The 26129-nt window shown below is 37.8% G+C and overlaps 1 protein-coding gene across 1 annotated transcript; it reads left to right on the top strand.

The window, feature by feature from the left end:
* Nucleotides 1-1658: 1658 nt before the first annotated feature.
* Nucleotides 1659-18908, top strand: ipcef1 (interaction protein for cytohesin exchange factors 1). Its single transcript, XM_081379168.1, has 11 exons — nt 1659-1995; nt 2222-2305; nt 4222-4258; nt 4534-4703; nt 7813-7886; nt 10505-10576; nt 12638-12699; nt 12835-12920; nt 14999-15137; nt 16426-16607; nt 17790-18908. Exons 1-11 carry the CDS (start codon nt 1843-1845, stop codon nt 18033-18035), a joined length of 1305 nt encoding a protein of 434 aa, XP_081235294.1. The 5' UTR covers nt 1659-1842; the 3' UTR covers nt 18036-18908.
* The last annotated feature ends 7221 nt before the right edge of the window (nt 18909-26129 follow it).

Genomic DNA, 26129 nt, shown 5'->3' with positions numbered 1-26129 from the left:
ATGTTTCGCTATATATATATATATATATATATATATATATATATATATATATATATATATATATATATATATATATATATATATATATATATATATATATATACATATATATATATAGTCCAACATACCTAGCTTTTCCACCAAGTCCCATCCATGTTTGGGCCTTTACTTTACTCTCTTATTTATTTATTTATTTTAATTAGAATGTAAAAAATTCATACAAACATACAACTCACAACAGATGAAATGAAAATATATAATATACGGATATATTACATTACTATATTATGTAGGTGAAAACAATTTATGCCGGGGTATAAAAGAGTAATATTGTGATATATTGTTACAATTTAAAATTATTGGTTTTCAATTTATTATACTTTAAATTATCATTTATTTCTGTGATGCAAAGCTGAATTTTCAGGGTCATTACTCCAGTCTATCACATGATCCTTTAGATCCTTTAGATTCATTATCAAAGTTGGAAACAGTTCTGCTGCTTGATATTTTTTCATAAGATGTGATACTTTTTTAGGATACTTTGATGAATAAAAAGTAAAAAAAAAAAAAAAAGAAGCAAATGTTTTAAAAATAGAAATCTTTTGTAACAACAATATACACTACTTACTGGTCAGTAATTTGGGGTCAGTAATTTTTTTCTTTCTTTTTTTTAAATAAATCAATACTTTTATTCAGCAAGGATGTGTTAAATTGATAAAAAGTGATAGTAAAGAATAGTTTTGAATAAATGCAGTTCTTTTTAACCTTTTATTCATCAAATATATTAGGCAGCAGAACTGTTTCCAACACTCATAATAAATCAGAATATTAGAATGATTTCTAAAGGATCATGTGATAGACTGGATGTCACATGTGACACTGAAGACTGGAGTCATGATGCTGAAAATTCAGCTTTGCATCACAGGAATAAATTATTTTTTAAAGTATATTCAAATAGAAAACTATTATTTTAAGTTGTAATAATATTTCACAATATTACTGTTTTTTTTCCTGTATTTTCGATCAAATAAACACAGCCTTGATAAGCAATTAGAGACTTATAATATAAAAAATATAAAAAATTGTAATGTTTCCAAACTTTTGACATGTACTGTATGTATATATATATATATATATATATATATATATATATATATATATATATATATATATATATATATATATATATTTACATGAATGTGGTATGTAAAAGTAGCCTAAAACAAGACATTTTGGGGAAAAATAAGAAGAAGAAAAAAGAGGAAAAAATGACATTGTTCCAAACAACCTTGAAATGAAGAGACGTCAATCCAAAAATATTCTTGAATATTGGCTAAACATTGAAAGAAAATATGTATCACAGATTATTATTTTTTTACAGCGAAACGTTCAAAATAACTCCTTAACAAGGTAAAGTCTGTGCAATGTTTTAAAGGATACCTCTCTAACTTTATTAGGGTATAAATAACGTATATTTGACCGTATTTTTTTCCAATTCTTGTTTTCATTTATGACCAAAATACTGTTGAACATGTCACACATAACTCTTCTTTACTTTATTCTCTCACTGTGTGGTATACAGTATCACCAATATTACCTTATAAAAAAGTCTCTTCATCATCATCATCATCATCATCTGTGCAATGCAATAGCGCCCCGCAGTGGTCGGTTCCTGAAGCGCAGGGAATTGGATCAGACAACAACACACAGCTTTACCAAGTGCTTCTTTTAAGCAGTCCATCAGTTTACTCTGGAATACAATGACATAAAAAGATCTGATTATAATGCCTCATAGTTAAACACAAAAGATGTGATGAAGAGACGCGACTGATTAAATCAATTATGCAAATTAAAGGCGTCATTAGAGGCTCATGCAAGTCCAACTCAGCGTTCACAAACACTCTCACACAGCTTGCTTGTACAGGATCTGGGATGTCTGCAAGAGCGGTTTTCAGAGGGATAAAATACCTCCAAGTTTTCACATGCTGGTTACAGGTAAGTAAAATACAATAAAAACTACTTAATAATAACAGTAACACAACAAGAAAGAGTGTAACAACCGTATGCACTGGTCACAGTATAGTGTGGGTAGCATCTGTTTGTCAGTCAAAGATGCTTCAAACAAACATCAAACTTACTTTATATTTCTTTATTATTATTATTATTATTATTAAATTAGAATATAAAAGACGTTGATAATGACTTGTTTTTATTTGTTCAGTTGGTAGAAGAGATATTTCTACTGGTCTCCTCTCTGAAGGCAGCAGAGGAGAATCACAGGATGATGAACAGACAGACTGAGTCAGTAAGTGATCACTTTTTCCTCCCAGTTATTGTTTTGGGATCAACAAATGCTTTGACTAGTATCAGAAATATCTTTTGCAAGTATTTCACCCCTGGAATAGTGGCATGTTATTCATCTTTTACCTTTCTGAGGGCCTATTTATTTCCTAACCATATACACACACAGCATTTGTGTCAAATACTTAAAACTGAATCATCGAGTGAAAAAATCCCACTGTATTAATTACAATATCAAATCAACACCAAATACAGAAGTAGCTGAAAATAATGTTTAAGCTATTATGAAACACCGCTAGAAAACATCTTAAATAATTGGACAGCTGCCACTTCCATAGCATTACATTTTAATTGTTGTAAGTTTTGCAGATGTTGTGAGTGTTTCCTGTACGTTCAGTGTTTTCAGAGCCCATTTTATCATATTTGTATTCTATTTTTTTGCATCATAAACTACTTCCTATTGAACTGTCAGCTGTTCCTAAGCTCTGCTGAAGATTACTTTACATAATACTCAGCAGAATGTGTATCTGTGAGTGTGATTATTGCTTATGTTCAAACACTGTTAGCTAAATTTGGAAACCACCTTCTAGATACTTCCACAAAGAAAAAACTAAATAATATTTTTTTTTTTTTGGGGGGGGGGGGTTAGGTTATCTGGACCTCTTGTCTTGTCACAATATTTCTGAATTTAAATAAATGTTTACTCAAGTATACAAAAAAGTCTTTAAAACTTAAGAAATGTGCATTATAAACCGGCAAAGGTGTAGATTTTAGAAATGCCACTATGTGGAACAACAAGTCAGCTGCTAAACTTGGGGTATGTTTTCACAACAATGATGTACTAAAAAGGTTTTTCTTTGCGTTTTTTTTTTCTTTTCTTTTTTTCGTACAGACAACAACATTGTCAAAAACAATCCCCGTTCACACGGATCTGCAAAAATGATTAAAAATGTGTATTATTCTTCCAGGCCAGTAGTTGGCGAAACTTTACGCACTGTAGGTAATACTGTAGGTAATACTGAACACATAATACACATGCTCATGACGTCACTGTTTCACAAAGTCGCGTTTTTGTAGTTTACACAGAGATGATAATGGTATCGTTTTCAAAAAAGGTTGCGTTTTCAGGCCCCTAAAATGCTGTTGTCGTGTAAATGAAAGGCCAAAACACATACAATTCTCTGGCCTAAAGTCATGATGAAACCAATCTTTTCTTCCATGTTGTGACGTACATCCAAGTTAAACGGATTATCGAGAAAAAAATAATAAGAACATATAGGGCAGCGATTTGGTTCTTAATCATCAGTTGGGGAAGATCCAGTTATGACATTTTAACTAAAAATTACGAGAACAAAAAAAGATTTTAAAAATGAAGTTGAAACTTGAATTGTTCATAATGAGATCTAAATATGCATTTAGAAAATAGATTTGAGTCTTTTTTTTTATTTATTACCATTCTTAATCAGCAGTTCACTTAAATAGTCCTGCGGCATGACATGAATTTTTTAAAAGTCTGAATTTTCCATTTAGCCTCTCAATGAATATGAACTCATAAAATATGAATGCGTAATAACTTAACAAGAATTAAAAAAAAAAAATGTTTTCAAATATGACAGACTGCTTCACACGCCAACTATCTGATTAGAGTAGTTTCAAAATGATATTCAGAAGCCTTGTGGTAAGTCTCCATACACTGTACATAGCTATATATAGCATTTATGTGAATGCGTTTTGAAAGTGAGAGAGAGGAAGGATCTCAGCATTAGTGTGTGCGTGTGTACTTGAACTCTCTTACTGGCATGTGTGTGTTGGTACAGGGAAGTGAAGGCTGTGTTATTAGCGCTGTCTCTCGGAGCTGTGGGCGCTGATGGCTGAGCTCACTGTTTAATTTACAGTCTTTCTTTCTCCTTGTTCTTTCAGTACCCTCTTCAAGACTTTGCTGCCGAGAAGCCTCAAGGTAAGCAGGAAGAAGTGTTGTAACACACGATTATTTTTGTCAAGATAAGTTATAGATGTTTTAAACTTGCTGAAGGAGTAAAATGTTCCTGTTTTTGCCAGTACACAATGTACAAAGATAAATTTGGATTCTGTTAACGTAATCATGACTTTTTGACTGCATCATGCACTATTATCTTTGCTATTGATGTTCCAAAGTACTGTTAAGCAGTGAACCCAGTGAGAACGGCACTGTTGTTGTCTTATTGTCATGTGTTGGTTTGTTGTTTGTGATAGGAGATGGTGTGATGAGCCGCAGAAGGGTCTCTGTGAAAGACCTGGGCCAGGGCGACTGTCAGGGCTGGTTGTACAAAAGGAAAGAAAGCAAAGGGCTCTTGGGCTGGAGATGGAAAAAGTTTTGGTTTGTGCTCAAGAAATGTTCGCTCTACTGGTACACATCCGACACAGTAAGTCTTGTGTGGTTTTTCTTTGATAATGCGTGGTGTCTCTACGGAAAATGTGAACAAGTGTGTTTATGTGTTGAAAGATGATTTATTATCTCATTTGGAAATGAGAAGCCTATGGCACAAAGCTGGTTGAACTAACTCTGAGGTTAGTGTTAGCATCACTATAAATGTTCTCTGTCAGCTGGGTTGTGTGGGTTTGAACCAGAGTTTAATGATTTGCTCTGGAGCGTGTGCACCTAAGTGCAGTGAACAGCCAATCACACCAGCAGTTTGATTTATTTCTCATTAAGAGTCTGGACTGTTAACTTGTTACTTGCGAAATATATAATTTTAGAACATTTTACTGTTCCAATAATTTTAATAGGGGACAATGTATATATACTAATATATAATAATATATACCAGCAGCCATATCACCCTGTAGCCCAAGACTGGTTGCCCACTGAAGCTAAGCAGGGCTGAGCCTGGTTAGTACCTGGATGGGAGACCTCCTGAGAAAACCAGGTTGCTGCTGGAAGAGGTGTTAGTGAGGCCAGCAGGGGGTGCTCACCCTGTGGTCTGTGTGGGTCCTAATGCCCCAGTATAGTGACGGGGAAACTATACTGCCAAAAGAGCACCGTCCTTCGGATGAGACGTAAAACCGAGGTCCTGACTCTCTGTGGTCATTAAAAATCCCAGGATGTCTTTCGAAAGAGTAGGGGTGTAACCCCGGCATCCTGGCCAAATTTGCCCAGTGGCCTCTGTCCATCATGGCCTCCTAATCCTCCCCATATATACTGATTGGCTTCATCACTGTCTCCTCTCCACCAGTAAGCTGGTGTGTGGTGGGCGTTCTGGCGCAATATGGCTGCCGTCGCATCATCCAAGTGGATGCTGCACATTGGTGGTGGTTGAGGAGATTCCCCCCTTCTATGTAAAGCGCTTTGAGTGTCGAGAAAAGCGCTATATAAATGTAATGAATTATTATTATTATTATTATTATACTGCCCTAATGGAATCCAAGTTTGTATAATATTTTACTGCACCAATGTTTTTTCATTAACCATTAAACTTGGCATATGACAATGCACACTTAGCCCGTTTCGTGGCACAGTTTCTCGGTCGCCACATAATTAAATTCATTAAAGGCACACTATGCAAGATTTGTACCTTAATATAACAGCTTTAAAATCATTTCAATGGTAAACAAACTCGTAGTAGGGCGAATCATCCCGATAGCAAAGCGGGGGGGGACGCCGCTGGCAAAACCAGCAATGCAAGTTTGAGAGGTGGCGCCCCAACAAATCTCGCGAGAATCACGACTTGCTTTACGGCATGATGTCACATACATCAACAACATATGAAGCAGCCTCTATGGAAGACACTAGCACGCATTTCAGACGTGAATCATGGCAGCATCGACAAAGAAAATGAAGAAAGCGCGGTCGGAAGAGTGCAGAGACGGCTCTGCGTGAGTGGTATTTATGACTGAATCGTTAAATACAAGTACTCCACATCGACTCTAGGGGTCGCTGTTTGAGAAAAAAGGAAACTGCATAGTGTGCCTTTAAAGTGACAAGGCCTTGAAATATGACGCACTGCCCTAACGAAAGTCAAATTTAAGACTATGTCTTACAGTTTTTATTGAATACGCAGTTTTTTTTTAGCGGTCATTTAGTGAAAAAGGAACAAGGAGCCATTTTGAAATCGTATAGAAATAACTGACTAGCAGTCTGTGACATCATCAAAAGGCACCCCGAATGTTTTTGTCATTCAGTGCAATGCACATTCTCTGTTATACCACAGTTTCATCCATTACACTGAATGACAGTATCTATAATGGTCACCAGCTGGAGTGCCCTTGAGAGCCACCAGAGGGTACTCCACACAAGACTATTATCACTCCCTCACAAACTACATTTCCCATAACTCACTGCCCAGACTCATCATCACTGATTGCATTCACCTGTCTCATTACCCTGTTAGTCTCAGCCTATTTATACCATGTTCACTCATTCACTCAGGGCGAAGTTTTGTATGTTGTTGCACTGCATTTCTGAGCATTTTCCCTGGTTTCTTGTCTCCTGGTTTTTCGATTTTTTTTTTTTTTTTTTTTTTTTTTTTTTTGCCTGTTCCGTGGATTACTCTTTGGCCTCTGACCCCTGCCTGGTTTGTTTGTTTGTTTGTTTGGACGGCCTACCTGTGTTTTGACCTATTGCCTGTATATTGGATTATATGTCTGGATTGCCCCTTAATTAAAGCTGCATTTGGATCTCAACCTTCGTGTCTCGGAGCAGTTTGTAACAGTATCACTGTCTAGATAACAATTTAAGCATCTTTTTTGTATTACAGATAAATAGCACTGACAAATGTGTAACATTTTTATAAATATTACTATTTTAGTGCATTTTTATTTTGTTTTATTTGTGTTATTGATTTATTTTAGATGCCCATGAGCAGAGAGAGTTGCTAGGCACTGTAAAATGCCAAAAAGTAAATGCAAATCAAGCAGCTTAAGGGCTCTAAAGATTTTTAGAACTATATCTTTAGCGTTTACAGTTATCGTTTGTACTTGGTGTGAACGGGCTTTTAGCAAGCAAATGAGAAAGGGATTGAGGATTGCAAATGTCAGAATAATAGCTTAACAATATTTCTGAACCGAGTTCCCCCTCACTACAGCATGTCACAAGTTCAAGAGAGGCCATTGAGGGGATTCTCCACACAAAAGACCCATACTATTAATGTCATTATGTCAAATTTTTAAAACAAATCTTTAAATAGTGTCTTTTAATATTAGCATATCCTGTTTTAAATATGCCTTATAAGACCTCTTTTCGTCTTTGACCCAAAATTCTTGCACTGTGAAGCGCTTAACTTTGGAGCAACATTGGGGTGACTTGTCAGAGAAATGTTTTTTTGCTCACAGCTGATTGGTTCAATTTTGGTTTGCGATCTTTTACCCAAAATAAAACCTGCTCCAGAGAAAGGCTACATTTCTCAAAAGCATAGCTATCTTAAGTAGATTGTATAAACCATTGGTGCCAGTGGTTTCTACAATGTACTTGGTTTTACGATGCTTTTAGAAAGCTCAGCCCTTTTCTAGAGATAAATGATCTCCATTTCCTTCCAGGCAGAGAAGGCCGAAGGCTACATCAACATGAGGGACTTCATCGTAGAACAGGCTACCGAATGCAAGAAGAAGTTGTGAGTTTGTCTTCCTTATTTAGATTTTTGACTGCTTGTGGTTTGTAAAAAAACTGACCTAGTAACACGAAATGCCTATTTGCATCGTATCAATGCATCTTATCTGTCTTTCTGAAATTACTGCATGTTGGGTGGTTAGTGCAGTTTGCTTATACTTGGCAACATATAAGACTTGGTCAAATCCCTAACCAAAAGTATTACTCTGATGTGAAACTCGCCCCTTTGCAAATTAATTATACCTTAAAATATGTGGCTTGTCAAGGAGAGGCGTATTACAATTTTTTTTGTATGATTTATGATTTTCACCTGGGGATGATAAAATGAACAGAAATATTCCCAGAAAGGGACCAGAATGTCATAGAGAGATGGGGAGCTGTTTTCACCTGGTCAAGTAAGCAATCTCCTACCAGCAATATAGCAATGCCATAGGAACCACCTAGCGACGCCTTAACAACGACCCAGAATACTGTAGCAGCATTAGAAACACATTTAAAAAATACTCGCACCACCTTTGGAACTACCTAGCAACACCTTAACAACGACCCAGAATACCGTAGCAGCTTTAACAACACATTTAAAAACACTCAGACCACATTTGGAACCACCTAGCAACGCCTTAACAACGACCCAGAATACTATAGCAGCTTTAACAACACATTTATAAACATTCACACCACCTTAGGAACCACCTAGCAGCCACATGCCACTCCCAATCAACTTCATAGGCACTCCTTGTCATCCACACAGAACATCTTAACAACCTCCCAGAACATCCTAGCAACATCCTACGTCGAGGACCCACTCGAAATGGACTATCAAACCTCGTAGCAACACCATAGCAACAACTTGGCAGTGCCTTAGAAACCAACTAGCATTGTCCTAGAAACCACTCAGAACTCCAGCAGCCATAGAAACACACTAAAACCACTCAGAGAACCTTAGAAACTGCATCGCAACCACCCAGACCAATATAGTAACAGCATAGAAACACCATGGCAACTACTTGGCACATCCTAGCATAACAAAACCCTAGAAACCTCCTGCAACACCCAAACAACTTCATACGAACTCCTTGGCATCCACACTGAACGTCTTTACAACTGTATATCAACCAGCCAAAACACCCGAGCAATGATCTATGAAACCATGAAGCAGCTGCATGGCAACACCATAACAACCGATACATCAGCGATACAAGTGCCTCATTACCAACTGGGCGCGTTATGCAAGCTGTTCTTCATAAAGACAGTCCGTGAACACTTGAGAACAAGTTGATTGTGCGTTTGTAACCATAATAGTATGCATGTATGAAAATCTCGATCTACAATAAACTTCAGCTGGTGATTTTGCTACAGTAAAACAATACAACCAGATGAATTTACTATGGTTTTAAAACCTGTAATGTTGAGTTAAAACACAAACCAACACATTCTCTGTGAAACCTGTGAAAGGTTATCCCATTTCTTTAGGATTTTCTTCTAGTGTTGTGGCATCTTGAAAAACTTTTTACACTGAGTGACGACTGCATCTGAAATGTTGACGGTTCCAAGAAGGCGGACACGTCGACATGTCTGGAGCGGTCGAATGCGGCGTCTACGTGTACATATCTATGTTAGTAATTGTCATAGAAAGCACCCCGAGCAAACTAGCAGCCATAGCAATGCACTAAAAGCACTCCTTAGGGACTGCATCGCAACCTAGCAAAACACTAGTGACAGCAAAGAAACACCCTGGCAACTACTCAGAACATCGTAGTTAAAATAGTTATGGGGTTGTCATTTAACTGTTGCATTTAGAACATGTGGTGTGAAGTCTCTAGCCTGACTACGTCAGACTTCGTACTTCCGCTCAATTTCATTTCGCTTCTGTACTCAGTCTGAGACAGCTTCAGAGCTTTCTGTTTGCCACCGGTCTGGAAACAGCCGGGCCAATCAACGAACAGAGGGCGGGCTGAGAGCCGGGACGTACACGCTGATTGTACCGTGGATGCGTAGATTTACATCACATAATCTGCAAAAGTCGTTCACAGCCATGTTCACTCCGGTATTTCGCTCGATGGTTTTCTTTTCGCATCATACATGTGTTTACAGTGAAAGTTAAATGCGGCTGAGCTTGCGCATAACACACGCCATAACCAAACGTTATGTGATTGGCTTACGGGTAACCAATGATTTTAAACTTCAGACAAGCGCCCCCTAGCAAGAGAGAAAACACTTCTCTGTTATGCCATTCCAGACTCTGTCTACGAAGCAAAGTGAAGTAGCAGAGTCTGGTATTACCAGGCTATGAAGTCTCAACCTATAAATCAGTTTTTTTTTTAAAGCACTGGAAGGGTGTCATCTGTACCCCACTTAATGTGCGCTCACAGCAGACAGTTTCCTGTGTTATAAGTATGTGGTCTGAACCGCTTTAAGACTTCCTTCTTAAAGGCATACAGTGATGGTGCTTTACTTTGATAACCATAATTGGATGTAGATAAGACAGAAGACAAACTTTGTCAAATTTTTGTAATGCTTCCACTACGTTATGTAACCACACAACCCCCAAATATATCATCCTTGAGAACTGCTGGGGTTGTGTATGTTTTTATTTGTGTTCACTTGTTTCTTCTTTTCCAGTGCAATGAAAACAAGCCACCTCCACATGGTGACACTCTACTTTGCAGCTGAAAACTTGAAAGACATGAACAAGTGAGTGACTTTTTGTTCTGGTGGTGACATGTTTGCACTGCAGTGTGACAGGCTGCATTGACACCTAGCTGTGGCCAAATCTCTCTGCTGCACACTATGCAGTTGAACACGTTTGATGAAGATTTGCAAACACAGGGTTTTGCAGACCTCCAGTGCTAAAAATACAGTGTGGACTCCTCAATTGAGCTTTATCTGATATCATGTGTCCAAAGTTCTGCACACTATTTGAAGTATTTTATCAAATATTTTCTCTCATACTCCAAGTCCGAAATCTCCACTTCAGTAGCACCTATATACACCAAATGTTCCAGTCTTGTACCTAGTTATATTATGAAGACATTTACAGAGGGATTTGTAAATATATTATTCCTAGCCTGATTTATATAACATTTTATTCCAAAAAACATGGCGAAAATAATTTTTTTAAGGCTATTGACAGTATATTCTGATTTACAGGATAACAAAAGTAGATATCCATAAGTCCCTCTGTAATCTTTTTCCCATCCAATATGTGAAAACAATGAAAAAAGAATTTTGAACCTGGCTTTATCCAATTCTCAGATTTTGTTTTTTAAAATATATGCAAATGAGTGCATATTAGATAATGCATAATTGATGATATTTGAGTTACCTATGTTTTTCAAGCCATGCCAGGTATTTTCATAATAATAGATTATATTTATAATGTAATGCTAACCTATATAGACTTTATCATTGTGCAGAATACTATAAAATAATATATTTTCTGTCTGATTTTTTTTAATCTGAAGCCAAATTAGATCACAGAAGATTATTTAAAACACTCGACTTGCGTTATAAAGTATGTTTGGAGCACAAACATGGTTTTAATCTCATAAATTGTTGTGTATTGATGGTGTGCTAAGCTAACATGCTAGCTAGCTCTGGGTGCACCTGCCACATAGCCGTTATTCTTTTATGATTTTTTTCTAAATAGGAATGCTTACTGAAATGTTTCTTTATTCCAGAAGGGCATTTGATACAGTTAGATACAGTGAGAACTTTGATAATTAGAAATTAGGGATTGAAACTCTATGAATAGCCTGTGAATATAATGTCGTTATAATGCAGACAAAAGAAATGCATATTTAGAGCCATAACCTGGCTGGAGAGGTGTGAATGTGTGCATGGGGGAGACTGAGACTGAATGGGGCTCGTTTGCACCACAAAACAATAGAGACAAAAGACTACTCAAAAGATGACTAAACATCAGTAGCATTGTAGAGTCTAATCAAAATAAAGTCATGACATGATCTTGAAAAACATTTAACTAAATACAGAGTTTTAGACTTATCATCTTCATATTTTAAATATAATATGGTCAGACATATGGCTTTAGCTGCAGTGCATTTCTAGATTGCTACAGTGCCATTATATTTTCATGAAAATGTTTCATAAAAATAAATTTCTAATAACTTTACAAAACTTTGAAGCTATTTATAACTATTTTTTTTTCATTATGACAATAATTAATTCTACATTTACAATAAACTGCCAGGTGTCAGTTTTCAAATGAGATCATACTTGTGTTTTTAGTGCAAAGGGTTCATGAACTGTATCTGTTTCAGTTTGGGTATGTCATTTCTGGGGATTTTTAAAAAGTGGGGGTGCAGCTTAACAGATTAATCTGCATTTAGTTTTTACATTGAAGACTATTCAGTGTTATTTTACATTTGATTACTTTAAATTATGTAGTATTACCTGAATATACCGTATACCCTCCTGAAAAACTTAAAGCTGTGTTTATTTAATATCGCTCTTTATTCTATTCTATTGGATTTTTAATGAAAATAAAATGTTGCATTGATGAAAAGTAGATTTCTGTTTGTATCAGCTGTCAATTATAGTTCTTTGAAAGAAAATCTGTAAGGGTTTGTTGAAACATAAATAAACCTGTGAGTGGAAAACATTGAGAGAAAACTGTGGGTGTGCTGCTATTAAACTGTGGGCAGAGGACACACATAATGATCCATTACAATCATTCCACCGATCTGATAAGTGTAGGTTTACTGTAATTAATGTTTTTTTTTTTTTTAAACCTAGATGGCTGGCTAAACTCACCCAGGCTTCAAATGAACCTGAGCCCACAGACTCAACGAACGGAGGTAAAGATTGACACACATGCTAACGGAAGCCTAGTTAACACTGAGCGTCTAATTCAGTCCACATCTTCCAGCAAACCTAACCTGACACTTTAGTGGCTGATTTGTCATATTGAGACTGTGATTGTGTGAATATAGAGTGCTACAGTGAGGAGAGCGATGATGATGATGAAGCTGAGGTGTCTGTGGAGGACACGGATCAGCTCACCCCCGGCTCTCTGCATGTGAGTACCCACACTTTATCCAGACATGCTAATATTAATAGCTTGCTAACCGTGTTTATTATACGCCAGCATTCAAATCCTCTATTAATTTCCTAGGGGGGTCCGGGGGTATTCCCCCCATGAATTTTTTTTGAAAAATAAACCATTAAATGGCACTTTCTGGAAAAGTTTTGTGCGAAGAAATGGAGAAATTCAGTCTTACATGATATGTGAAAAACTGCAAGGTTAAGAGCATATACTTTGCATTGTTTTAGCATCAACAGCTATTAGGACATTTAGCATTTACACTACAAAAGTAGGTCTATCAAGTCTTATATTTCTGTAATTCACACAGATCAAACACAAATATGCTGACTGGAGATAGATTGCTAGTTTATTTTGAGTAGCCAGCTAGCAGTTCTCTTGGCAGTTTGCTGATAATCCGAAAATGGGTGAAACAATGATGCAATGGTGCATTTCCACATGTACTACCATTCCAAAAATTAGGGTCCGATTTTTTTTTTTTTTTTTTTTTTTTTTTTTTTTTTTATTCATTCAGAAAGAACACATTAAATTCATCAAAAGTGACAGTAAAGACATTTATAATGTTGCTAAAGATTTATATTTCTAATAGTGCTTCCAAATTAAAAGTTTGTTACATAATATGTGTGTGTGTGCTGTGTACAATTATTTTGTATATTTAAATACACATGCATGTATATATTTAAAAAATATATATTTATATATAAAATATTTATATTTATATACAATATTACATGCACATTTTCTTTTTAAATATATACATGCATATGTGTGTATTTATATATACAAAATAATTCTACACAGTACACACACACATTATGTTAACACAAACCTTTATTTTGGATGCGATTAATCGTTTCCCAGCACTAATTTCTAATTAATGCTGTTCTTTTGATCTCTCTATTTATTGAAGAATCCTGAAAAAAGAAATAAAAATGAATCATGGTTTCCACAAACATATTAAGCAGCATGAGTCATTGATAACCATAATAAATGTTTCTTGATTATATTAACAAATCAGCATATTGGAATGTTAGAATCTATTTTAAAACAGATACTTGTGTGACACACACACATATATATATTTACAGGGGTTAAATTGGGATTTATTATGTGGCGGGGCTCTCCCTAGGGGGGTCCGGGGGTATTCCCCCCCATGAATTTTTTTTGAAAAATAAACCATTAAATGGCACTTTCTGGAAAAAGTTTTGTGCTAAGAAATTGAGTCTTACATGATATGTGAAAAACTGCAAGGTTAAGAGCATATACTTTGCATTGTTGTAGCATCAACAGGTATTAGGACATTTAGCATTTACACTACAAAAGTAGGTCTATCAAGTCTTATATTTCTGTAATTCACACAGATCAAACACAAATATGCTGACTGGAGATAGATTGCTAGTTTATTTTGAGTAGCCAGCTAGCAGTTCTCTTGGCAGTTTGCTGATAATCCGGTGTCTGAAGTAAAATGCTCAAAACATTTATAATGCTCGCAAGTTTTTTTTTTGTTTTTTTTTCAAGGCAGTAGAAGGTTCTGGAACTTTGGCGCGCTTCCACATCCTGCGCAACTACGGATCTCCCAGGAACATTCTTTATATATTGCTGCATACATTTATCCGTGTCGGAGTTCTGAGTATTAGCCTAGATGCGCATGGCATGCGCGAGCGGTGCGTGATCATGGGCGACTGACAACGAGATTAAGCAGCTGAACAAGAATACGGCCGTGTTCCTATTGTTCTCATCTCAGCTCCGCCGAGACAAAATAAACATGCCATTTAAAAAATCTTTCATTTATTGTCAGAAATATGTTTTCAAAAGCATCACTTCCATCAAATTTTATGTGACATAATTTCCAGTAAGCTACTGACTTCAAACAGGCACATCAGGACACAAACGAGCAGGCTTATGTGCCGGTGATGAGCCCCGGAGAGCCCCGGCCCAATTTAACCACTGTATATATATACATATTTGTCACACAAGTTTCTGTTTAAAAATAGTATTTCTTGAAAGATTGCTGTTATATTTGAGGTCTATCTGTGTGTGTGTGTGTGTCTTAGGGTTGTCTCCTGCCCCCCCGCTCCTCTTCCTCTCCATGTCACCGCACAGAGACTCAGAGCGCAGACAGTGAGTCGTGGCACGAGATCAGCTCAGAGGACGACCCCATCCTCAAAATACAGGAGTTCAAAGGAAATGACAGTGAGTGAGCGCTGGAAAGAGATTTTTTATCCTTATAAGTGCAAATCCAAAGTAAAAACGGTTTAAAGAGATCATAATTTACTCACCTTCATGTTGTTACAACCAGTCATCAGCCAATAACAGTGGCCGTTTACTGACCAGCATTAAAGAAGCTGTGCCTTAAAGGGTTAGTTCACCCAAAAATGAAAATTCTGTCAGTAATTACTCACCCTCATGTTGTTCCAAACCCGTAAGACTTTAAGACCGTAAGATCTTTGGAACACAAATTAAGATATTTTTGATTAAATCTGAGAGCTGGATCACTCCTCCATAGGCTTCTAAGGCGTTATAACTTGCTGGCCCAGAAAGGGTATTAAAGAGATCGTTAATATAGTCCAAGTGACTACAGTGGCTCAATCTTAAGTTTATCAAGCGACGAGAATACTTTTTGTGTGCAAAAAACCCCAAAAATAACGACTTTATTCCACTATTCATTTCCTTCTCTCTGGGCCTCGAGTGAATTCACGTAGTGTAACTGCGTAGCGCTTCTGGGTTATACGTCACACGTAGGCCCACTATTGGCCGACGCTGGTCATGTGTGTGATGGGTGTGACGTATAACCCAGAAGCGCTACGCAGTTACACTACGTGAATACACTCGAGGCCCAGAGAGAAGGAAATGAATAGTGGAATAAAGTCGTTATTTTATTTTATTTTTCGCACAAAAAGTATTCTCGTCGCTTGATAAACTTAAGATTGAGCCACATATCTTAATTTGTGTTCCGAAGATGAACGAAGGTCTTGCGGGGTTGGAACAACATGAGGGTGAGTAATTACTGACAGAATTTTAATTTTTGGGTGAACTAACCCTTTAAAAACTGATCATTTCAGACAGAGGGTCAGAATGAGGGTTGAAAATAATTTGTGCAAAAAACTTGATTAATATTATAAGTGAACCTCAAAGAACATAGTAAATAAAATAAATAAAAATCCATGTCATGACCCTTTAAAAATACCAAGAATTTCACAACTTTTTTTACTAAAATGTGCCAAGCATAAATTAGATTCAAACTTAAATATCTCTGAACATATGAAAATAATAAAACCATTAAAAAAAACTAATTATAATTATTCTCAACTCTAAAACTATTTGTTTTTGTCTAGAAATTGTATTTTATTATTATTTATTTAAAATCCTTATCCAGTGATTGTGAACTCCTGGAAAAAGTCATGGAAATCCATAGTTCAAAAAGCATGGTAATCCTGTAAATAGTTTGGTATGTAATGCTCATGTGACATCGTTTCATCAGGCGCCCCGTCAGACGAGATGGAGATGTTGTATCTTCACCTCAAGCAAGCGAGTCTGTCGCCCACAGGGGCCCTGCAGCCGAGCACCAAACGTGACTTCAGGTCCTCCTTCATTAGACGCTGCAAAGATGAGAGCGTTAATGACAAACTGCACCTCATTCGAGCTTTAAACAGCACTTTAAAGGTGAGATTGTGCTCGTTCACATGTTTTACTGTTTGTCTCAATGGTAATGAATTTGCAGGGAACCTATAAACTGCTCAAATGATCTAGATTTATAGAAACTATTTTACTATTTTCCTTTATTAAGCCAGACAGTTTTTTTTTCTTTCAAAAAAATGGCTTCTTGATGTTATGTTGCTTCATAACATATATTGCAAAACATTGTTTTGAAGTAGGTTTATTTGCAAAATGCTTCTGAACACTAAAATCGAATGGATGTTAGATTCAATATGGAACGTGTCATAAAACCGGTTACTGTTACTATGGTAAAATTGTGACGTTTTAGTAACGATCATGACTTGTAGGCCTAGTTGTAGTGCACCGTTGTCCTCTTTTCGTCAGTGCTGTTTTGTATAATTATTTTTTTGACTTCCTCTATATACCAAGAGAAGGCTAGTTGACTTGCACATTCTGTAGTATAAATGCGTTTAGTCAGAGGCAGACGGTTGGCCTGTCCCAACACCCACACTTTCGCCACTCGAGAGCCCATGTACGCGACAGGAAGTGAGTGTGCAAAACCGTCCCAGGGCGAAGAAATGCCAAAGTGCAGACACTAAAACCTCACTATCTTTAATAATGCTTTGACGCTAAGCGTATCCCATCATTCATCACGATCAGGAACTTGCGTGCACTTATTTCCATTGTGAGTTAAATTAATTGGATATTAAATATGACTTTGTAGTAAAGTGTAAAGTGTTTCGAAACTATTATTTGCAGAAATGAGTATTGTGTAAAAAAAATTCTACTGATTTTTATCACTTAATTAGAAGCAGACACTTAACATTTCTCCAAATATATACATATGTATATTTACAGTATATATTTTTTGATTGTGAAATAATGACTAACATGTATTCTACATAAGGAACTGTTATTAGTTGACAGTTCTGTTAAAAAAATTCTGTTTGAATTGTATAAAGGGTCGAAAACAAATATGAGTACAAAGAATATACAAAGTATTTGGCACATGCACTTTTTTTTTTTTTTTTTTTTTTTTTTGACACCCCTATCTGTCATTGACCCTAGTCTACAGACACTAGATGGCAGTATTGATATAACAAACATAGCAGCTTCACTTCAACTCTGGGAAGTTATATTTAAAGTTTCAGAGAAGAAACCAACATGTCAATATTTACTTTATTTCAGGCTAAGGAGGCTGATCTGCAGGCCATAGAGCAGGTCTTGAGCGAACCGTCTCTGAGCGCTTGTAAATACAGACAGTGGCGAGATGCTAATGTGCTCCTGCTGCAAGAGATGGGAGAGAAACACGAGAGCCCCGTGGAGTCGCAGGCCCAGAAACCACTGGTTCAAACTCAGCCCCAACGCCTGTCGCTCTTCGGCCCGATCGCTGCGTTCCCTGCCGCCCACGTCTACACGGAGACCAGCCTGTGAAGACGAGACGCTGGTTATAACCCCGAAAAGACCAACTCAACCAGATGTGTGCCTGTACGACACTGGTTTCCTGCTGGACACACATACAGCTCCTCTGAAACACTTCATTCAGATTCAGGCCTATAAAGGAAGAACACTTAACTAAATCATGAAACTGAGAAAAATGATGAGGAGTTACTGCGTTTCGCCTTTGTAGTTAAGAATCATTTTATCTGATGTATTACTTGTCATTCAGTGTTTTGATAAAAGCAGGAGAACATGTTTGTAGACGTTCTGTAATGCTTTATTACAAATGTTTGAATTAAATGGTGTTTTTAATTTGGTTTTATTAATCACTCATGACATTGGTTGTCTGGATTGACTTTTTAATGCAGGCTATACATTTATTTCACCAAATTCACTCATACTGTGCATGCACATCTCTTGTTCAGCCCTTGTGTTTGTTACCAAATCACTCCATTACACACACACACACACACACACACACACACACACACACACAAACTTGTTTGTGCTTAATCTGTTTAGAAGCGCAGTCTTGTTTACCTGTTTTTAACATGACGGTCTCTTTTAAGATGTACATATTTTAGCATTTTACAGCTGTAATTTAATGTCTTAAGTATTGTACATTTTTGTATAAATGGCATATGATTAACGTGATATGATTAACTGTATAAATGTTTACTTGGTATTTTATAATTAATTCATGCTCAAAGAGTGCAAAAGGAAATAAAAATGGCTGTTTAATAGTTTCTTTCAAAATTGTGTTGTCTATTTGTGTGTATTTGAGAAATTGAGAGTCGTCATTATGGACTGGACCCAAAACGTATGTACTGTAGACACTTTCTGTTAATCAAAATTGGTGAAACATGCATAGTTGATGATGCGATGACCTGTGGTTCGTTTTGAGGGGAACTGACCAGAGGTTTAAAGGGTGCCAGGAAACCAGTCACCAATTCCAATGCGACTTGAGTAAAAGTCTAACCCTTGTTTTCAGACGAGGCTTAAGCCTAGTCCCAGACTAAAATGTTTTAATTGAAAGCAACTTTCACTGAAATATCTTAAAATGTCAGTGAAAAATAGCATGAATGTAAGTGCACTGCTCAGTGTTTATGTCTCTTCATTTACTTTTACAATATTTTAAGTAACTTTTTGAGGTGTGTATTTTGGTATCTTGGACTTGCGATGGATAGGTAAATATTATGTGATTAAACCATAAAAATGATAGGCTACTCATTTGTGCTTCTAAGATGATTCCGAAAAAAAAGTCATGGGTTTGGAACAACATTACGATGAGTAAATGATGATGACAGAATTTTCATTTTTGGTCCCTTTAACATCTTTAATTTAAATTAAAAGAAATGCGCGAAATGTCTTTCGAGGAATGACGTCAGTCGACACAGCTGCGGTTCTCTCATGCCATCTGTGAGGGATGAGTATATGAATGTATATAAACAGAAACTTTTTAAGAAAGTCCAGCACAACGATCACACTCGGCCATCTGCTGCTGCCAGCTTTTGTCCTTCAACACAAAGAGAGTTAATCCGGCTGCTGTCTTAACACTCATTTACATGAGAATAGAAGAGTCCGGGCACTTTCAGCTGAAGGCCTGTAGGGAGCACCATCGAGTAAAATGTCTAATTTCACTGATGAATGTCCTTATGCTACTAAATTTGCCTATATTATGCACTGAAACAATGGCTGCGTCTCAAAAAGCTTAGACAGCTGATTTGTTGCCTCGCTGCCCTATCAGGCAATGACTTTGCAGGCAGCGTTTGCGCACCTCACTAAACTGATTTTGGACAGGCAGTGTAATGGTTTCATGATCTACAGTACAACAAAACAGAGAGAGCTTTGGTGATAAGCAAATATCAGATGAAGAAGGTATCTTAGTACTTGACTGGTGATGGAGAAGTACATACTTTTGGATACATAGTTAAGTAGTATGTCATTACTGTAACATGCTAAATTATGTTTTGATACCACACACCCTTTTTGTTATGTACACTAGGACACTAGTTTTGTTTGCGTGTAAATGTTAGCATTTGGCTAATAAATCCCTTATTTTCTTAACTTTCAAGTCTGTTACAAACAGCTGTGAAAGCATTTGACCTCAAATTTGTTTCCATTTTTCAAGTCTGTAACAAACTTTTTGGCTTTTGTTTTGGGTAATATTGGCCCAGACAGAGCCCGCCCACTTTGTAAGCAACCGTTGCGGGAGTATTTTTCCCATACAGATTTTACAAAAAGTCTTGAAAAATGTATAAACTTTGAACCAAACCAACCAGCAAAGGGTGAATCATAACATTTCCACAACTTTTATTTGGAGCAAAAATGTATTTGAAAATCAAGACAAAAGGACTGTGTATTTAAAGGATTATGCCCTTTTACGAAGTCTTGATTGTTAAAAAAACGCATTATTTTCACATATTTTACAATATTACAGCTCCTCTCTCCCCAGTTATGTTGAACGCAACGTTTTCAATGAAGCCCCTCCTTCCGAAATACGAAATGTGCTGTGATTGGTCAGCTGGCCCAGTGTGTTGTGATTAGCAGCGCTCAGCACGTGCTCAGGAAATGTCTCGCCCCTTCATAACCGCGAGCTCTACTCAGATGTAAATATTGACAATGGCGTTTTAATTTTTGCCAATTAAATTGTCAATTTTAAACCATTTCAAGCCCGATTCAGACCCTGACAATGTTAACGAACAAGAGGATTGTGCAGAACGGATTTCATGCACGGATTTCACAGGATGTTTCAGAGTGGTATGGCTTTTTTGTAATTTTCAGGAGCATTGCATCTGTAACAAAATATGCTTTTTATGCAAACAAATATTTAAAGTGAGGGGAAACAGACTCAACGGCTGCATCCGATCAATGCAACCTTCATCTGATCAATGTTTGAAGGCAGCATAGATGTATCCTTTGATATCCCACAATCCTATGCTTTCTGTTCTGTGACAGTTGAGCTAAAAAAAATAAACTTGGCATCTGAAGGTTGCAGTTGGTGATCAGTTTATGTAAATGTACATTTTTGATGAACGTTTTCCACTTGTGGCGTCATTTCTAGCGAGAAATTTACAAATTTGCTTAGTTATCACCAAAACTCACTCGCAAATGCTGCCTACAAAGTCATTGCCTGATAGGGCAGCGAGGCAACAAGTCAAGTCAGCTTTTCAGACTATGTCTTATGGTGCAATTTGTTTGGCGCAATTTTCTGATTGGTGGAGATTCTCTGTACAATCATGGGTAATGTAGTTTTTCAACAGGAATTCCACTTTTGAACACAGTTATAGAATGAATTGAAATAATGCAAGCTGATGGCTTTAACAAAAGCATATACCAACAATTAATAGCTTACTAGTATTGGTCTGCCTTTATTGTTCAAAATCAATTACCCAGAAATCAATTGGAGAAAATGAATGGGATTTTTACTTCCTTGACCTCACTGTTTCACTATAGCATGTACGCTTAAAACATCCTCCAGAAAAAGTATGCACAGCACCTTTAGCGTACTGTTTATATTCACTATACATTTTGGGGTGCACTGATACTATACTATTTCGAATGGATATGTGAATTGAGAAGCAACGCAGGCCTTCGGCCATGTGTAAAAAGGCACACTGAAAACAGGTTATTGTTTCCTGTGAGGCGAAGAGAGGGTAAACTCATGTCTCCTGGGCTCAAAATAACAATGTTACTGTCTATTTACGCAGCAGACAGCGGTTTAACACACAACAGAGGTCAGACAGGAGGCAAGACACTCAGTGTAAACAGAAGAAAGTGTCTGTGCTGGACGGAGAATGGAATACTACGTATTTTTATGTTTCCTATATAGGACCATATTTCTTCAGAGCGGTCACATGTGGCCAGCCCAATGAAACTTAATGATAATGTGCTGTCCACAAGTTCTTAAGTGTGTGTGTGTGTGTGTGTGTGTGTGTGTGTGTGTATTCAACTACAATAGCAACCAGGACAGAACCAGGACTCTTAAAAAATAAAGGTTCCTTCTTAATACACTCTTAAAAACAGGTTCCAAGAGGGTTTCTCAGCAATGCCATAAATTATAAGAACCATTTTTGGTTCTCAAAAGAACCTTTCAATCAACGGGTCTTAAAATAACCAATTTTTTTTTTTTCTTACCGTGAAGAACATTTTTAACTGTTTTCCCCTTAGAAGCTTTTGTGCAATGGAAAGGTTCCATTGATGTTAAAGGTTCTTTATGAAACCATTAATGTTAGTAAAGAACCTTTATTTATTTAGAGTGTATGTGTAATTTATGATTTGGCCTCACGTTTCGATTCATTTTGATTCTAATTCATCACAACCTCCAATTTTTTCACTAGGGGTTAGTGTCACGATACTAATATTTCAGTAAGCGTTACAAATACCAGAGATATTAAACAAATGTCAATACCAAAGATGAATAAAAAAAGCTATTGAACATTTTTTCGAACAAACTGTTTAACAACTTTCAACAATTCATTTCTAAAAAAAAATACAATTAACTTTATTTAATTGTTTAATTATAAATAATTTTTAAAATGATTACAAAATAATAAAATAATTTCAAGTGAATGTTTCAAGTAATTTTCAACTAAATATAGCATCAAAACATACAAAGCAAAGCAACAAATAAAATAAAATTCCTTATCAAAATTTATAAGGAAAGACAAGTATTCTGTTTAGGCTTGGCTTGTAGGGAATTCCAAACCTGCGTATTTTCAAACGCACATAACTATAGAACCCATTCTAAATGCGCATGTAAACGCCATCAGTGTTTCTCACAGGTTCGCATTTAAAGTCTGTGTAGAGAGAATGGTGTCGTCTTAGCGGCCCCTAATTTAATAACAAATGATCATTGCGACGGAAGCAAATCAATCAAAACTAACTTTAGATGGAAATAACTTAACTCTGCTGTACAGCCGAAACAATCTCTGTTGCCTTAAATTATACGCTTATCTCTGTAAAGCTGCTTTGAGACAATCTACATTGTTAAAAGCGCTATATAAATGAAGATGACTTGACTTGACTTGACTTGACAAGCAAATAATCAGTAATAACGAAGCACAAAGAAACAGATTACAAGCAATAAACAGTGTCTTCAGTATCAAGAGCATTGAGAGATTTTTCTCTTTTTCTCAGCATTATTACACTTCAATGACACAGGTTTGATTTTGACATTGATGGTTCTGTTCGCTTTCACAGGTGATTCATATACGGACCAAAATTTGTTGATACGAGTAAACTGTCCTCTCATTGGTCAGAGTGAACCTGTTTATGTTATGGGATTCTGCTCATCCATCAGAATGGAGACGACAGCTTCACAGGCTTATTGTGGTTTTCTCTGTAGCTGTTTTTATATTGTTTTGTCATTTTGAGTAAGAATTAAGGCTTCATATTTTTATGTTTATGTTGTTGTTCTGAAATATGGTCATCCAACCAAATTTCAATTAGGCATTTTACTTTATCTTTGCTCCAGGTTAACCCACGATTAATTTGCTGCTCCAGAGTTCATTTTCAAGCTGACATATTCTACGCCCTTGCCTAGACCTACCCCTAACCCTAAATATTACACCTGTGGATCAGGAAAGATCCAGGATAGGAACTGGTTTTGAGCCTGGCAACAATATGCGCTGCACCACGTGCCACGGTTGATCCGTCCGATCAAGGACACTACATCATATTTTGAATATTTTTAATTTAAAATAAATGCTTCTCTAAGCTAATGTGCAATGGTAAAAGGAAAAAGAATGGGATCAGAAAAAGGAGGATTCACGTAAAAAAAAATTATATCCACTATCCTTACTCCACTGCTTCTGTTTGTCTGGCTCAACCAGACAATGGTGGGAGGAGTTAGTGTAAATAGCCTCTGCCCACAAGGTGGGCTATTTGTAAATAGACACTGCATTAAAATTACTTTTCAACTTTTGCCGCCCACACAGTACACAACTCTTATTTTACACTACACAACTGTCTGTTGTCAGTTCCAGTCAAAACACATTTCACACTGCTGGTCCTGGTTCGCAGAAAGAAATCCAAATATCCAAGTACACATTGGAGATTCTTACAGAATGTCTTTGTAAATTAACTCATGGCGATTATCACTCGCATGAACAAGCACTGATTTGCCACCAATTTCCGGCTTGTGTAGGCAATTTCCATAAACTGTACATTAAATTCAATTTCCATTCATTTTTCTCAGTCATTTTTCCCATAAAGTGATTTAAGTCTTTAGATACATTTACTTGTCGACGACCCTGTATGATTCACTCTTCCACTTCTCCTGAATCAGTTTCTGGCTCAAACATGTACGGCTTATTTCCACTTGCCATTGTGTAGCGTTTACTACAATTGACTGAGTGGATCAGGTAGTCCGAGCTGGTGTGATTGAGAGGCGGGGACTAATAATGTGATTTGCTTGCCGTGACTCTCTAAAGGTCCTTTCACACTGGACGCGATTTTGACGCACGAATAATTTGTGCGATGGTTTTATTTTTTGATCAGCTGTTTGTGTAATGAGCGCTTCCACACCGAACGCGAATGTGCTGCGGCGAAAAAACGACTTTTATTTTTTTCGCTTCGATGTCGATTTTTTTTTTTACTTTTGCGGCGACAGAAAAGGTTTCAGCCAATCGCATACTACAAGGACAATGATTGTGTGGCGTAGCATTGCCAACCAACTCGGTTATCACGACTGTGAGTATGTTGTGTGATAGTTTTCGTCGTTGTATAGTCCTGTGCTGTGTTGGCTAGAAGGCTAAACTACATTTGGGATAGAAAGCTAATCGTCAAAGATAGAGATAAGGACCGTATTGACGCAGCTCATGTGATGGGTTTTGACGCGAACTATTCGCACACGAACTATTCGCTTTTTCGTTACGCATCCGGTGTGAAAGGGCCTTAACTGGTGTAATTTTCTGTACAACATCATGGGTAATGTAGTTCTCTTACGAGAGGTTCTCTCGTATTGCGTAGTTGCTACGCTACGGGAAAGCCTTTCTTTCTCGAGATACTGAAGCCAAAAAATTATCCTTAATTTTTATAATCTTGTCAACGCAGTGCGGCAGCCTGCAGACCTAGGGCAAGCTTACTTGGCTGCCCTGCGGCAACTGCAGCAGCCTACCGCTGAGCCCTTGGCGTGACGTCACGACCAATGAGCGCGCTTGGCGCGCTTAATGCGTCACAGCCTGCGAAAAGGGGTGTGGCTTAGCGTATATAAACAGGGCTCGGAGGCTGCTTCTCTGATTTCTGTCTTTTCAGCGAAGCTCTACGCATCGCTTCTCTCTGAGGAAGCCGCCGTCGAAGCAAGCGACCAGCACGCCGAGGATCTCAGCCTGAGGACGCCGGCCGCCTTCGCCGCCTTCAGCCTTCCCTGCCTGCTTCGCTATCCGGCGAATATATCCTTTTACCGCTCTGTGTTGTATGTGTTTGTGTGTTCGCCCCGCGACACACTCTGCATCTAAAAGAGCGCGAGGCGTTGTTTCAAATGCCTCGCTCATCCTGTGGCTCGTGCAGAGCCTCGCTCAGCGACGGAGACCGCCACGTGGTCTGCGCTCTCTGCCTGGGCTTCGACCACGCAGCCCGCGCCCTCTCCACGGGCGGCTGCGAACAGTGTGAGGACTTGCCGATGTCGACCCTGCGGGCTCGACTCGCCATGTTTGATGATCCTCCACCTTCCCCGGCTGCCTCTTCAGGGCCGCGAAAGAAGAAACGCCGCTCTCAAAGGCCTCCCGAGCCGGTGGTTATAGCTGAGCGCTCGCCGGAGCCCCTCCCGCGAGCCTCGCTCTCTCCTTCTCCCCCGCCCTTCACCGACGCGCAGCGGCCGGCCACTGCCCGCACTGCCGTCGCCTCAGGGGATGAAGCAGATGACGCCGCTGACAGCTGCTCTCTGCTTGCTTCGGACAGCGAGGAGTGGTCAGGCTCTCTCCGCTCTGCCTCTTCGACTCCAGGGTCTGGCAGGTCCCGCTCCAGTGTCGACGCGGAGCTTATCCGCCTCCTCACCAAAGCGGTCGACCGACTGGGATTAGACTGGTCCCCACCCAAGGAGCCCGCGCCGAACCGACTCGACGGGTGTTTTCTGCCTAGCCGCCG

This window comes from Scardinius erythrophthalmus (genome assembly GCF_964197995.2).
Source record: "Scardinius erythrophthalmus genome assembly, chromosome: 11".
Taxonomy (NCBI): Eukaryota; Metazoa; Chordata; class Actinopteri; order Cypriniformes; family Leuciscidae; genus Scardinius; species Scardinius erythrophthalmus.
This window is presented reverse-complemented; position numbering and strand designations above follow the sequence as displayed.